General features: G+C 42.7%; 1 protein-coding gene across 1 annotated transcript; it reads left to right on the forward strand.

Moving 5' to 3' along the window:
* The first annotated feature begins 5,052 nt into the window (after positions 1-5,052).
* Positions 5,053-14,977, forward strand: TMED2 (transmembrane p24 trafficking protein 2). Its single transcript, XM_019748808.2, has 4 exons — positions 5,053-5,431; positions 6,876-7,068; positions 9,547-9,654; positions 13,481-14,977. The coding sequence occupies exons 1-4, from the start codon at positions 5,252-5,254 to the stop codon at positions 13,603-13,605; spliced, it is 606 nt and encodes a 201-aa protein (XP_019604367.1). The 5' UTR covers positions 5,053-5,251; the 3' UTR covers positions 13,606-14,977.
* The last annotated feature ends 834 nt before the right edge of the window (positions 14,978-15,811 follow it).

Raw genomic sequence — 15,811 nt, forward strand, 5'->3', positions numbered from 1 at the left:
TGGGCCTGGTGGTTGGCTCAGGGATGGGCACTGACCTCAGACAGTGCAGTGAGAGCCCAGGACACTTTTCCTGGCCCCTTGAAAAAGGTAAGTTATCACTTTGGTTGGTAGTTTTTTCCATGAGTTGCTGAGAGCATCGGCTGGAAGCCTTGTTGGTTTTGGGAGAGCCAGGCCGAGTAAGAAGGCAGGCAGGGTCAAGGTGTGGGAGATCAGACCACATCCTGGGATGTCATTTGAGCAACTGGATCAAGCTGTGCCTTATTTTTTTTGCTACCTCAAAGCTTTGTAGCTGCATGAACCAATGAGCTTTAAGAATTAAAAAAAAAAAAAAGATTGTGGTGATGGTTGAATATAACTAAAACCATTGAATTGTACACTTTAAATGGTGAATTGTATGGTATATAAATGATATCTGAATATTAAAAAATGAAATAACAAGATAAAAACTAGGATAGAACCACACACAGGGTTTTGTTGAAACCCAGAATAAGAGCAGCTGACTCAGTCTGCAGGGGTGGGGCAGGCAAGCAGTCTCCCTGAGGAGATATTACCCACTTTACAGGTGAGGAACTAAAGTCCCTGTCAGAAAGGAATTGAGTATGATCCCCTCAATGAGTGACGGGGCTAACAAAGTGATTAGTACTTTGTAGCCCATAACCTAGTCTTTGAAAACATAGGCTCTCCTTATGCACTGTCAAAATGTCTAATCCATGCCCCCAATGAATTGACCTAAATTATTTTAAAGCATATATATCATCGGGCCTGCTTATCATGACCATCTCCAAACAAACATGGGGGAAATCTCTGTAGTTCTAATGCCTTGCTTTGCATTTTCAGAGTTTGTCAGAACTCTTCAATTCAAACTGTCTTGGGGAGATGAACCAGGCTCCAGAACAGAGTGAGACGGGAAAGCGAAAAGGCAGCTCACAGCCGTTGAGTACCTTCTGTGTGCCAGGCAGGGGTCCGGGAGTGACAAGATAAATTAGATCACAAATCCCTGACCTCAAGGAGCGTGTAGTCCAGTGAGTACAGAGGTACATCTGCTTGTCCATTGAGAATTCCCCTCCCTCCTGTCTTATCCCATGCCATTCAGGTGGACTGCCCCACCCCCTGGCTCTAAGCCTGACCAATCAGCAACTTCTATCTCCCTAAGCACAATGATTGGTCCAGGGATGGGCATGTGTCCCAAGCTGAGCCAATGATATGCAATGAAAATTCATTGATTTTTCTGAGATTATTATACCAGTAGGATGTAACCCGAGAGGTCCTGGAGGTTACATGAGACAACCCACAAACGAACAACAGCAGAAAGACCCCAACTCACTAAGGCCTGGAGGAGCTAAGAGAGGAAGTGGGGTTACCAGCGCCCAGAAGCCAGACCACCCAGTGGAAGCTGGAACTTCAGAGAAGCTGGAGTCCTGAAGATTCAGCAAGATTCAGCCTGTAGCAGACGTGCTTCCCAAAGCAGAGAGGGAGACACAGGCCCTCGCTTCTCCCTTCCTCTACTTTCCAGTCTCCTGTCAGTACCTGCAATTAGCTGAACCTCCCAGGAAGCAGAGTACAAGGGGGCCTGTGATGCAGAGGAGAGCAGAGAGGGCTGGGATCAAACGCACAGAGGGCTAGAATGGCTGATTGGGTAAGGTGGTGATATTGTGGTTAAATCTGTCTTGAATTCTGATTATTTTTATATATTAATGTTGTTCTCAATAAAGCGACACTTTAAATCTGAAAATGAAAGGGGAAAAAAAAGCATGATGAAAGAAAATCCCCCAGTCTCCTTTAATTTTCCCGAATTTTAAAAAAGACTTTTGTGGGACCAGAAAGGAAGGGGAGCTTTAAAACCCAAACGGCAGAAAGCTGATCTAGCCTTTGTGTAGAAATAGCCTTTTGTTTTTGTCTTCAAAACTTGCCAGCATTTGAGAATGTACTGGTGCAACTGATACAAACACCTCATCAATTTCTAATCTGGTTGCCTAGTCCCTGCCACAACAAGCTGCTGATTCCAAGCAGAAATAAATTATTTTGTCCACTCTTGGTATATACCCAAGAGCACTGAAAACACGTCCATACAAAAATATGTGCATGTATGTTATAGCAGCGTTCTCTATAATAGCCAAAAAGTGGAAACAAACCAAGTGTCCATCAAAGGGTGAATGGATAAACAAAATGTGGCCTATCCATACACACAATGGAATATTATTCAGCCATCAAAAGGAATGAAATACTGATACATGCTACAATGTGGACGAACCCTGAAAACATTATGCTCAGTGAGAGAAGCTGGTCACATAAGGTCACATATTGAGGGATCCCAGTCTAAATCCACTGAGGCAGAAAGTAGATTAATGGTTGCTAGGGGCAGGGGGGATGGGGAATGAATGCTAATGTGTCTGCAGTGTGTCTTTTGGGGATGATGAAATGTTTTGGAATTATTGTTGATGGCTGAACAATTTTGTGAATGTGCTAAAAACCACTGAATAGTTTAAAAGGGTGAATTTTGTGGTATGTGAATTATATCTCAATAAAGAAGGGAGGGAAGGAAGGAGGGAGGGTGCATTTGAGAGCTTCGTTCATCATTCATCAAGTATTTTTTTAATCATAAATTTTACTTTAACAATAAGAGCAATTTCATACAAATTAAAAAGTTCTGCTCATCAAAAAACCTACTCTGCCATCTTAAGCACAACTCCCATCATATATTTTTTGAGTATCCACTATGTGCCAACTGTTTGTTGTGTCAGAATATTCATGCACACCATGGCACAGTAGCTCATGCCAATCTGTGCTGAGGACTGTAGAAGTGCACACTTACTATGGGTGACCTGGCGAGTCTCAAGAGCATGTGGTTCTTTGAATTAATTTGTCTTCATCCTGAAATATGTTGAAAAGACACCTGATGAGTAATTATGACAACGATGTTAAAAAGAAAAACCTGTACAAAGAAGGAACTATACTGAGTGGTGATACTGATTATTTTATAGTACTGTGATTAGAGTTACTCTGTCTCTTTTCCAATTATTAGACAGTATAATTACTTTTATAGCATAAAAAATAAATTTACAGATGACTTCTGGCTGCATCTCTGGCTTGGCCACCACAGCGTTTCCAAAAATAGGAGTCAAATGTATTTAGGTACAGGGCCGGCCAGGTGGCTCAGGCGGTTGGAGCTTCGTGCTCCTAACCCCGAAGGCTGCCGGTTCGATTCCCACATGGGCCTGTGGGCTCTCAACCACAGGTTGCCGGTTCGACTCCTCGACTCCTGCAGGGGATGGTGGGCTGTGCCCCCTATATCTGGGGTAGAGGGGACAACTTGACTTGGAAAAAGTCCTGGAAGTGCACACCGTTCCCCAATAAAGTCCTGTTCCCCTTCCCCAATAAAATCTTAAAAAAAAGAAAACGTATTTAGGTATAGCATCTGATACAATTTTCCACAGTCCTCCCCACTCCCTATTGCCTTAAGCTGGTGCCATCTCTCATTCACATAAACTTCCCGATTGCTGAAGGCATTTGAATTTGGGTCCCCTGATTTATAAAGTACAACCCTCACAATATACATTTCATTGTCAGCATTTTAAATCCCTGATCTGTGGAGTTAGAATATTATTTAATTCGTTCAAAAATAAAAAAAGAACATTTAATTTCTAGATAAAAACAGAATTGTTCTTGGCAATTTTCTACAGAGTTGGGTTGCTTGGTAAGTCCAAAAGTCCTGTCCATAAGTTTAATAGGATACCTCTGTAGATATTTTAAGCAGAAAGAGTTTTAATATAAGGAAACAAAATCGGTTGGCGAGGCTGGTAGAGTGGTAGAGCAGGCTCTAGGCTGACCCTCCCTCCAATGATGGCTCCCAGATTATTCTACAGGCGAAGCAGGACCATTGCCACAGCCTGGAAGGTGGAGAATCAGGGGATCATTACTAGAACTTGTGGGTTCAATAACCAGGAAGCTTCCCTCACGGTAGCTGCACCTGTTTCTTGACACCTGAAGTAGGAAACGGATATTGGGCCACTACTGCCCCCTATCGCCTGATGATGTCCTTAAGAAACTTGCGCAGCACAGTCACCAGCATGAGTCATCGGATCCTCAGGATTTCAGCAGATAAGGAAAGCATATGGTGTTCACCTCCTTTGTACAGATAAGAGGTGATGTAACATAATTAAGGTCACACAGCTCCGTGCAAAACTAGAGTAACAACTAGGTGTCCTCATCCCCTGGCCAGTTCACTGAACTCAGCTAAGATGTCACGCGGGAGGTCTTCTGTGGCCCTGGTAGGGCCTGGGAGCACAGCATGCATGCACCCGGTGCCTCGGGAGTGATGCCGACTGGTAAACGACTGCACCTCAGGAGGCACAGCTCTGCGCTGTAAGCACACAGCAGGGGCTAGTGTTTGGCAGAGGGAAGGTTCAGGCACATTTCAGAGAAGAGACGACGACATTTGAATTGACTTTTGAGGAATGAGTAGGAGAATGTCAGGAGGCAAAGGGCAGGGGAGAAATTGTCCTAGCAGCTGGCAAGAGCTAAGGGGAAATGGTGTGGCAGCAAGATTTTGGGGAACTGAGAGAATTCTAATTTTGGAAGGACTTGGACAAGGATTTTTTTTTTAACAGTAAAATAAAGAGCATTAGTCTTAAATATGCATCTCCTTGATTACAAAAATATGGAAACACTCGTGTACCCTTCATTTAGGTGGAGGCATAAAATACTTCAACATCTCCGGAGGTTCCCTCGTGTCCCCTCCCACCCTGTACGTGCGCGCCTCCCTTCTCCCCCAGTCGATTTTTGAGGGGTGAGGAGAGACCAACACAAAATCTCCGAGCCCCTGGGCTGCAGCCCCCATCTCCCCGTCCGTCCACTCCTGTTGTTGCCTCCGGATCTCTCGCCATGTTTTTGAACAACCTGAGGGTCCTGCAGTCGGTCAGGGGAGGTTTCTCGATACTGGCGCTTTCTCGTGAACTTGAGGATGCGCGCGAAGGGGGATGGAGGTGGGGGGGACGTTTTTTGGTCCTTCCTTCGGAGCCCCCGTCCCCCCCCCCGGCGCGGAGCCGCCTCCCTCCTCGGCGGCCGCCGTGCACCCGGTACGTGGCAGCAGCCGCCGCCGCCCCCCCCAGGGCGCGCGCATCCCCCCCGCGGGTGGCGCAGCCGGAACGGGCGGAGCTGAGTTGGCGGCGGCTGAGGCGGTAGCGGTGGTGGCGACGGCGACGGCGGCTCTGGAGGCCGCAGTCCCGATCCTGGCTTCGGCTCCAGCCCCACCATGGTGACGCTTGCTGAGCTGCTGGTGCTCCTGGCCGCCCTCCTGGCCACGGCCTCGGGCTACTTCGTCAGCATCGACGCGCACGCCGAGGAGTGCTTCTTCGAGCGGGTCACCTCGGGCACCAAGATGGGCCTCATCTTCGAGGTGGCGGAGGGAGGCTTCCTGGACATCGACGTGGAGGTGCGGGCGCGCTGCCCGCGGCCGAGGCGGGGTTGCGCGTTCGCTCGGGGGTTGGCGGCGCCCGGGGCCCGCGAGGGGCCTGCGGAGGGCGCAGGACGTGGGGGCTGCTGTCCGAGCCCCGGAAGGGACACAGGCTGCCGCCTGGCCCCCGCCGCGGCGACCCCCTAACGGCCGTTTCCCCCGCGGCCCGCCGGGTTCCAGGCCCCGGGCCGCCCCCGGGATACGGAGCGGTTGCTGAGTTGCTTGGGGTTGTCAGCGTGGGGTTCCCCCGGGACCTCTCGCCGAGCTTTCCCGACCCAGCGCCGCGTGTCGGCTCCGGGCGGGGAAGGCGCATCTCGGCGCGGCTGGCTGGTGGCCGGACTCGATCGGGTCCGCAGCTGCTTCGTTCACGTAGCGACTCATGTTGGGACGTGGCAGGAAAAGTTTTGAGAAAGTGCATCGAAAGTTACCGAGGAACGCCAGGCAGACGTTCGCGTCGTGTTCGTCTTTACTTTTCATAGAAACGACCGGAGTGTTTTAGTTTTTTACGTAAACCTCCGGATATATCGTTTAACCATCTCTGATGGAGAGAGAGGTGGAGTTGGGTTGTGCGTTTTAGGAGTAATGACTGCAGTGGAGAAAACGGGAAATTATTTTAAGAAACCAGTAGTCCCTACCTTTCATCTTATATCTTTTTTTAAACCGAAGGAATGAGTCACCTCTAACTTTTTTTTTTTTTTGGAAACCAGATATTAATATTTAAATTTATCTGCTAGCATGATTAATTGGGTTTAAGGACTTTCTAGTTGACTGCACATTAGCAGAGTTGGGCACGAATTACACAATCCATGTGAAGTTCAGAAGTAAGTGGGTAATGGAAGGAGTGACTGTTCAAATTAGCCAAGACCTTAAGAGATCAACTATTCCGGTGTCCAGGGCTTTATACGAGGAACTGACTTGAACAGAACCCAACAGCCGATCTGGAGCAGATTGCAATGAGAACACAGTCTCCTAATTTCCAGGCTAGTTCTTTTCCTTAAGCTTTCAGGCTTCTCAGATGAAGTGGATTCCTTCCAGTAGTCAGGAAAACCTAGAAATGCACCTTGCTCAAAATTCTTAGTTTTAAAGAGGTTTTTTATTTCGATGTTAATGGATACATTGTTTGCATGTTTGTTGGAGGTGTTAGGACACTTGGAGACAATGTGTAAGGTGTGGTTTCTGTTTCTGAGGAATTTACATTTGAGTTGAACAAATGAGACAAATTGTACTCAGAGTTAAAAGGTGTTTGGAGAGCCTGGTCTCCTAAGTGGGAGCCCAGAGAGGTTACTGTTACTAACTGCTGTGGAGCTCCCTGAAAATTACATTTTCTTAGCAAATATCGTACTGCCTGCCAATAGCCATCACTTACGAAACCTATGACTTGAAATCTTTCATGATATCTCATGCATTTCCCTCCTGTCTCCAGATTACAGGGCCTGATAATAAAGGAATTTATAAAGGAGACCGGGAGTCCAGTGGGAAATACACATTTGCTGCTCACATGGATGGAACATACAAGTTTTGTTTTAGCAATAGAATGTCTACCATGACTCCAAAAATAGTGATGTTCACCATTGATATTGGCGAGGCGCCAAAAGGACAAGACATGGAAACAGAAGGTGAGATGAACATTCGGAAGGTTTATGTCACGTTCCAAGAGTTAATTCTGTACATTTTTACCATCTGAATTGAGTATTTATTTGTGATTTCTTACTCTAGGTTCATTCACTGTCTTTGAAATAAAATCCTCTTGTGAAACGTACTTTTGATTTATCCAAATCACCTAATTAACAAAAAGAAGTTTCTGGAAGTTCATGTTTATATTTTAGTTCTGTGCAGTTGCCCCTCCTGGCAGCTTAGTCACTTTGTGCTCTTGTAAGCATGTCGATTACATGTGTCTTAGGTGGTTTCCTCTGCTAACTTGCAAATCCTGGTATACACATCTTTATTTGCTCATTTGTATACATGACTAGTGTAGCTAAACTTTTTGTTGTTTTATTTTTGTGTGTGTTTATATCTTAAACTTTTCTTTAGGTGGTGGAGATACCTGGGATGGTATGTGGATTGATTTTTGATGGCATCCTGTCTTATTGCATATTTTTGTCTGCTGTTATCTAATTTCTGCTTTCCTTCTAACCTCAGTTTGTTAGCATGAGAGTGTTTTTTGTCTTAAACAAAAACAACCCTACAACTAATTAGAGTTTTAGAGTGATTGTTTTTGGTGGTTTTTATTTAGTTGACAGGAGGTACAGGTCAGGTCATTTTAAATTAATAGAACTAGGAACACAGCCGTTGATTTTTTAGTATAGTACCATTGTACTTTATATATATATATATATTTAATGAATGCTGAAGCGCGGAAAGAGTCAACTATAACTGGACAAGTAAAAGTCTTCATTAAACATAGCTAATAGCAAATGGTGCTGTTGAATTTGTAGGAAGTATGTTGTAGGCTTGTTTTAACCATATTAAAGTTTTCTAACTTGAAACTTGGTTGTATATGGAATGCATTTCTAGGAGCCATGTCTAGATATGGTGACAAAAGTTCTTTCAGCCATATGTTATAGTTAGATTATGTTTTATTCCTCAAATGATCAGCATCGAACTCTGAATTGACTCTTCTGCATAAATTGCTTACCGGGAGCCAGCACGTTTGGATTTTTTTGGGGTGGGGCTGGGGATGAGGGTGTTGTCACAGGACGTAGAGTGTTAGGATTTTTGGAAAGGAGCTGCTCAATGCACTTCGTGGCATTAAGATGATAATATTTGTCTTAGATATTGAGCAGTTAGTAGAGCACTTCCATCGTAAAGAAGATGAAGTGTTTGCTAGGTTTTGAAATCTATAGAATTTAGAGACTCATACTACTTAGTAATTCCTGTGCTGCTTTTCAGGGTCACTTACAGTGTAGGACTTGGCTAATTTTCAAGGAGAATTGGGAGTTTTGAAGGGCTTTGTGTTTGTTCATTTTCTGGAGATTAGTCCTTTCTAAGTGGTTAGAAAATGTTGGCTGATGAATGTGAATATTGAACTATTCTTAAATAATCCTTTAACACAATACCTAAAATTCTTGCTTTTGCTTGTTAATGTCATTGAATGGCAGCTGTCAAATCAAGCCTTCTTCTAAAGCAGTGGTTCTCGTCAGGATGGTTTGGCAATATCAGGGGCATTGGCAGTATCAGGAGACATTTTGATTCTCATGGCGTGGTGGGTGACCCTACAAGGCATTGGGTAGCTCCCCACAACAAAAGAATTATCTGGTCCAAAATGTTAACAGTGTGCCCCTGAGAAACCCTGATTTAAAGGTTCCACGTAGTAGTACATGGGCCTTCCAAAGTGAAGCTCGTGAGGAAGGGTTTGAGATTCCAGCCCAAATACCTTAAAATGGTAGGGGCCCTTGGCCTCTCACAAGAAATTGAGGATTATCTGTGGCAATGTGGACTTCTAGACGAGGCCCAATCCTGGACAGTGATAAAGCAACTCCTCCAAAGGGAACCTTCCCTTGTGGTATATTTTTTCCTCCCTGTTTCTTCATTGTCACAATAAAGCACTACCCAGAAGCATACACTTTTCAGAACTGTTCACCTTGTGTTCGTTTTTGGCCGAGGAGAATACCTGTTTTAAACCTTGTGCAGCTGAGAGCTTGTCTTCACATTAAGAGTAGGTTTTGATTGTAGTTTCAATATTGTTGTTTGTAGATTATTGTTAGGGTGTTATTGGGGATTTTGTTTGTTTGATATTTTGCGCTTTTTTTCCCCTCGGTTTTTTTTCTCTCTCTCTGATTAGCAGTCAGTATAGTAAACTTCACTTAGTAACAGTTCATCAGAAGAAATTTCTTAGGGATAACTATTTTCCTTCAGTTGGTAAAAATTGTATAGTATGTTTTCTATCCTGAAAGATGTTTCTCTGCTGGGAATGGACTTCAGAAACGTGCTTTGAGAATTAAATTGTCATCAGTTGTGCAAAATGATTTCTGTGCCATTTCTAAACATAGCTGCTTTCATGTGCCTTTTTTGAGCAATATTTTTATTGCTTGATAAGTATTTTTCAAGAAGAGATTACCAAATATGTGCCACTGTGTTTTCAAACCCTTCTGTAGCTCACCAGAACAAGCTGGAAGAAATGATTAATGAGCTAGCAGTGGCGATGACAGCTGTAAAACACGAACAGGAATACATGGAAGTTCGCGAGAGAATACACAGAGCGAGTAAGTTAACGAGCCGGCTGGCCCTGTGGCCTTGTGTGTGCTGCCCCCCAGCTCGCTTCCGCTCTCCTCGTTGGGAAGTTGCGCAGACAGAAGCATACTAAATCATTGGCTTAAAAAAGCACCTGTGCAAAAATATTTTTAAGTATACATGTTTGTAGAGCTCTGTACTACACTAGTTTGTTATTAGGATTTGTGTTCTAAACCAATAAGTGCTATTAAGATTCAGCACAAGGTTTTGAGCGTTTTTCAAAAGTACAGTCAGCTAAAGAATAAGCTAATAATTTTCTTAAAGCGGAAAGGAAAAACATTGTAAAATGGGTATTGCATTGGTTTTTAACACATATTTAAAACTTTTGTGCCAGTATAATTAGTAATATATGCTGAGATTTAAGCTTTTTTTCCCTAAAACGGAAGATTTTAAAAAAAAACTTTTTTTTTTAAATTGGGCAATATTGGGGGATGGTGTGTTTCTCTAGGGCCCATCAGCTCCAAGTCGTTGTCCTTCACTCTAGTTCTGGAGGGCGCAGCTCAGCTCCAAGCCCAGTCGCCGTTTTCAATCTTAGTTGCAGGGGGCACAGCCCACCATCCCATGTGGGAATTGAACCGGCAGCCTTGTTGAGAGCTCGCGCTGTAACCGACTGAGCCATCCGGCTGCCCCTCCGGAAGCTCAGCAGCAGCTCGTTGTTTTCAATCTACCATGTTTCCCCGAAAATAAGACTGGGTCTTATATTAATTTTTGCTCTAAAAGATGTATTAGGGCTCATGTTCAGGGGATGACATCCTGAAAAATCATGCTAGGGCTTATTTTCTGGTTAGATCTTATTTTCGGGGAAACACAGTAGTTGTGGAGGGTGCAGCTCACTGGCCCATGTGGGAATCAAACTGGCAACCCTGTTGTTAAGAGCTCGCGCTCTAATCATCTGAGCCATCCAGCCGCCCCATAAAACGGAAGACTTTAGCCTAGTTAAAATAGAACGCACAGAAACATGAACATAGCCAGTCACCAAGTGGAGACCAGTTTGGGCTCCCAAATTTGTAAACTGGGAACTGAGAATGTATTTGTGGAAACAGTGAGGAGTGGAATCCTATGTTAGGTTGCAGAATCCTGTTTAGCCCATAATAGAGCCGTAAGTATTACGCTTGAGCATATAAGATTAAGAGGTACCATGTTGACAACAGACCACATTCCACCACGTTTTAGATTCAGGTCCACACCTGTGGTTCCGTGTCTGCCATCCTCCAAGTTCTTAGGCATAGACCTTACTGGGTGCTAGCTCTTGTCTGTAAATGTAAAGTGACTTGGCATGAATCTTCGTTCTGAGGTTGGGGTAGGGAAGGGAGAGAAGCGTGACTCTGAGAGACAAGCACAGGGGAATTTCTTCAAGATGTGCTTCTTGCCATTGGGGGAAAGGAGCCTCCAGGACCTAGAACATTGACTTCCTCTCTCCTTGGGAAAATAACAAGTATATATGGCAGATGGGAGAAGTGCCCCCATTCTCGCTTTTTGGGGGTGGAGTGGGGCATGAGGTGGACCAAGGCTTGTATACACACACTTGAGCCTCTTCCACCATGATTCCTTCCCCTTGCCACCATTCTTACATTTCTTCAGCCTCTAGGACCTCCCCCTTCTCTCCCGTGCCTGACCGGAACCTATTTGTGGGTTACCTTGCTGCCAGGTGGGGACCAGTCCATTATTGGATGAGAAGAGCACCAAACAAAATCTGAGGGCTAAGAGCCTTCACTGCTTGGCAGGTTTCACTAGTTCACACCAGATGGCTTTATAGGTCTAGGAGGTTCTTGGAAACAGCAGCCAGAGAAAGCACCCGTCTTCTGGTGTGTGGGAGCAGCCACCTTATTCTTTCACCACGAATTTGACCAGAGATGCTCACAAACAAGTAGTTTTAGGCATTCAGTTTAATTTTGCAGATGAAACAGTTCCCCCAATACTGTTTGTTTTTTGTACATCTTCCTACAACACTCCTCAGAGATGAACACGGGGCTTTTTTTTTTTTTTAAACTGCAGTGTTACAATAATACTGTGTTGCTACTAGATCAGGCTAATATGTGAATGGCCCAGGGACAATGTCTTATATACACACACTTTCCTAGGTGGCTACTTTCCTATGTTATTATGCTTCATTGTGTTCAATTTAAGCTGAAAGATGCATTTTTCTATAAGTGAAGGGAAAGAAGTAATTTTTACATGGTTGCTTAATTTACTGAAGAAGTAATTTTTACATGGTTGCTGAAGTATTTACTCAGCCATTCCCTTCTCAGACACAATCTTAAAATGCCGTCATTCACAGTTATGCTAGAAGTTGGTTTTCTTTTCTTTTTTCTTTTTTAAATTAAAGTTTATTGGGGTGAGAATGGTTAGTAAAGTTACGTAGGTTTCAGGTGTACAATTCTGTAATACATCATCTATATATCACATTGTATGTTCACCACCCAGAGTCAGTTCTCTTTCTATCACTATATCTTTGGTCAAATTGGTTACGTTTTCAACAGAAGTAAACTTCATGTCATGGATTTAGCACTAAAATTTCAGTGTTGGGGCTGACCCAGTGGCTCAGGTGGTTGGAGCACCGTGCTCCTAACGCTGAGGTCTCGGGTTCGATTCCCACATGGGCCAGTGAGCTGCCCCCTCTACAGCTAAGATTGTGAGCAACGGTTCTCCCTGGAGCTGGGCTGCCTGACTGCCTCAGCCGGGGGGAGCACAAGGCTCATAACACCAGCATGGGCCAGGGAGTTGTGTCCTACACAACTAGACTGAGAAACAAGGGCTTGAACTGAGGGGGTGGGGATGGGGGCGGGAGAAGAAGGGGGGAAAATAATTTTCAGTGTTAGTGGTTTCTAGAATTCTAGTTAACGTTCTTGGGCATATGCCAATTCATACTCTGGGAAGTTATCCTTTTGGAAACATGTTGTTTTCACTTCTTTTTGAGTGACCATCAATCCAGTAGCTGTTACAATTCTAACTAATCTTTTTACACATGGTATACATATGACACTTACTCAGCTGATTACTATGTTACTATATTGCTAATTGCAATTCTTTCTAATAATGGTCATTTGCAGAAAAATCAGAAAACTACCTAGTAATTTAAAAAAGTTAAGGCTATAGAATTTGATCAGAAACTTGAAAGTGATATAAATTGAGCAGAATTAATATAGTCATAGCAGCTACTTTAAGGATCAAATCCTTAGCTTAAGAATGGGATAAAGAATGAGATTTATTCAAGTTTGTTTGATAGTAACTGCCAGTACTGTTCCATGAAACTGAGAAATCTCCCCCACCCAGAACAAATGCCAAGGACATAGCAGGTGCTCAATAAATACTCATTGAATAAATGTCTAAAGAAAAAGACACTTAGACCAACACATTTTGACTCGGTAGGTAGTGCTTTTTGAGTAACTAATCTTGAAATAATCTCTTAATTTTTTTTAAAGTCAATTTCTGATTCAGCAAACAGGATTATAATGGGACATTTCAGTGTGAGTGAGATAGAATGTTGAATTGAGTTTTTACCCTAGAAGTGTGACCTTGGGCAAGTCACTTTTCCTTTCTGTTCCCCATTCATAAGCAGAGTAGGCTTGACTATGTGAATCTTTAAGATCCCATTGAAATCTAAAATTCTTTGCTTTTAAGTAGTTGAGTTACTTGGGGACAAAAGTATTTAGAGGACTCTGAATGGTGTGCAAACATTGCTTTCACAGACTTAGACTAGTGCTTTCACAGACTAAGACTAGGGGATAGTTTATGATGCTTATGTGGTTTTTTTTTTGTTTTTTTGATTGTTAAATTTTGTTTGTTTGTCTTCAACAGTCAATGACAACACAAACAGCAGAGTGGTCCTTTGGTCCTTCTTTGAAGCTCTTGTTCTAGTTGCCATGACATTGGGACAGATCTACTACCTGAAGAGATTTTTTGAAGTCCGGAGGGTTGTTTAGAAGCCTTTTCCTGATGATCTGAAACTCATAATTCACTGTTTACCAAACATCTTGGTCATAATAATGTCATGAGTTTGTACATTTTTATTTTCTGAACTGTACATTCACAGCTTATGTTTCTTTGTGATGAATAGAATATGGGGGAAAAAAACACCTTTTTAGGAAAGTTATAGTGAAAATTTGACATTTGATTGGCACAATTTCTTATTTGAATTCTGCCTCCATTATACAGGTCCTTCCAGAGCTCAAACACTGTAAATGAAATGTAGGCGTATAGTCCTTAATTATCTCTTCCTTTGTTGTCATAATGAAATGCAGTTTAGGATAATACTTTACTAAAATGACTGCGACCTTTGGACCCCTGACCTGGCAGTTCAGGTCATTACAGATTCATTTTGTTGAGTCCTTATGAGAAACAACAGTCTGAATCGTGACATTTTCTACCCACCGAAGGCAGAGCTCTGTGACTTCAGAGTATGCTACCAGGTTGGTACTTTTATACTTTGTCTTGCTTTTGCTTTAAAGATGAGACTTAACCCAGTAACATTTTTCCCCCTAAATTTTTACTTTGAACTTCATCTTTACTTAAATTGATGACACAAGCAGCTAATAACCATTTTTTGGTTTGACCCTGACCTTGTAAGAAGTCTCTATTGAAGCCAACTCTGGGTGTTTCAGCTGATGGTAGTAACTCTTTTTCTTTCTGTGCTGGCAATCCACTTTCTCTACTGGCACATAGGAGGTATGCATTCATGTAATTGGAAAAATCTGGATTTCTGATGGCAATGGGTTTAATGCCCGTTTGATTTCATTGCAATGATATACAGCCACTATTTTAATTTTGATCAGTGGTATTTGTCCACTCATTAATTACAGTACCGAACCATCACTGTCAGTACTAGGGTTTTTGTTTTTGTTTTTCTTGGGTCTTTTTTGGCACATGTGAATTTTATTTTGTATAAAACAAAAAGTTTCTGTTGGTCTCCGATGATGGGTTCAAAATTAAAAGGAGTATCTGGCTTTGGTGTGGGGGTGATCCAGGATTATGTTGTGACTGATGTATATTAGTTACTTGTACATTTTTTTTTTGATCTTTGCAAGGGTAAAACTACAAGTAACGAGTTTTATATAATTAATTTAAATTTGTTACAGGTTTTCATGTTCAGGATAAACAATTTTTCAACCTTGGGTGAAAACACTTGGCAACAGTTTAAGGTGACTGTTTTACCTTAGGACAACTGTTGCATGCCAATTTTTGTGTGTGTGTGTGTGAGAAAACACTTTGAAATTGAATTAAAATATGTAAATTTAAAATTGGTTGTGTATCTAATCTGCCCCAGGTTCAGTAAATAAACAATTCTTTTTAAAAACAGTCTTAGTATTCTGTGTTTTATATATTAATGATCAATTCACATTTGTTATATATCAACTTTCCATTTATATTTAAAATGAGGCATGTCCATGTTTTCTAAGTAATCATGCACCTGTTAATAAAGGTTACTTTTTATGTCTATAAATTGAGGATAGTGAATAGGAACTCAATTTTGGGTGTCCCTCTGTTGTTTCTTTGATGGGTCAATGTTAACATCTTAAGTATTTCTTTCATTTGCAAAAAACACACGTGTTAAGTGATTTTCACTCAACCACTTGGTTTATGGATGTGGAAAATAAGTTTAAGAGGGATTAAATGATTTGCCCAAGGCTCCCACGTGGAGAGTGGCTGTGGAACCAGAAAGTAGATCTCTGCCTTTAGAAACTGTTTGTCTTCCTCCATTACAGGAGGGGCCTGCTAGTAAGAAGGGGAGTACTATTTATTAAGCACTGGAATGTTCTGGCAGAGTGCTAAGTGCTTTAGGCGGTCTGTCTCATTTATTCCTCAAAACCGCTGTACACTGGGTGCCATTATAATTCTCATTTTGGAAACAAGGGAACAGACATAGAAAGGGTCCCAAGTTCGGAAGATAGTAGTGCCCCAAATGCACATGCCTCTATGTTCTTTCCCTCTTCCTTTGCTTTCAGAGCTGTCTATGGAAGTCCCATTGTATAAAACACTTGTTAAAGGTGTTTTGAGGATGTGATGAGTTTATTTCAGTGAAAATGTTGCCTTGGGCTTTTCTGTTTCAGTTCATTTGGTTTGAGATGACGAATCTGCGTGAGTACCATTTCCATTTTATTCATCCCTAAATATTGACTGGGCTACCAGTTG

The sequence above is a fragment of the Rhinolophus sinicus genome, linkage group LG16 (assembly GCF_036562045.2).
Source record: "Rhinolophus sinicus isolate RSC01 linkage group LG16, ASM3656204v1, whole genome shotgun sequence".
Lineage (NCBI taxonomy): Eukaryota > Metazoa > Chordata > Mammalia > Chiroptera > Rhinolophidae > Rhinolophus > Rhinolophus sinicus.

Excerpts from the sequence above, each read along its gene's own strand:
- TMED2 (XM_019748808.2), top strand. The coding sequence starts at position 5,252 with ATGGTGACGCTTGCTGAGCTGCTGGTGCTCCTGGCCGCCCTCCTGGCC. Across the intron at positions 5,432-6,875 it reads TCCTGGACATCGACGTGGAG|ATTACAGGGCCTGATAATAA; the intron begins GTGCGGGCGCGC and ends TCCTGTCTCCAG. Across the intron at positions 7,069-9,546 it reads ACAAGACATGGAAACAGAAG|CTCACCAGAACAAGCTGGAA; the intron begins GTGAGATGAACA and ends ACCCTTCTGTAG.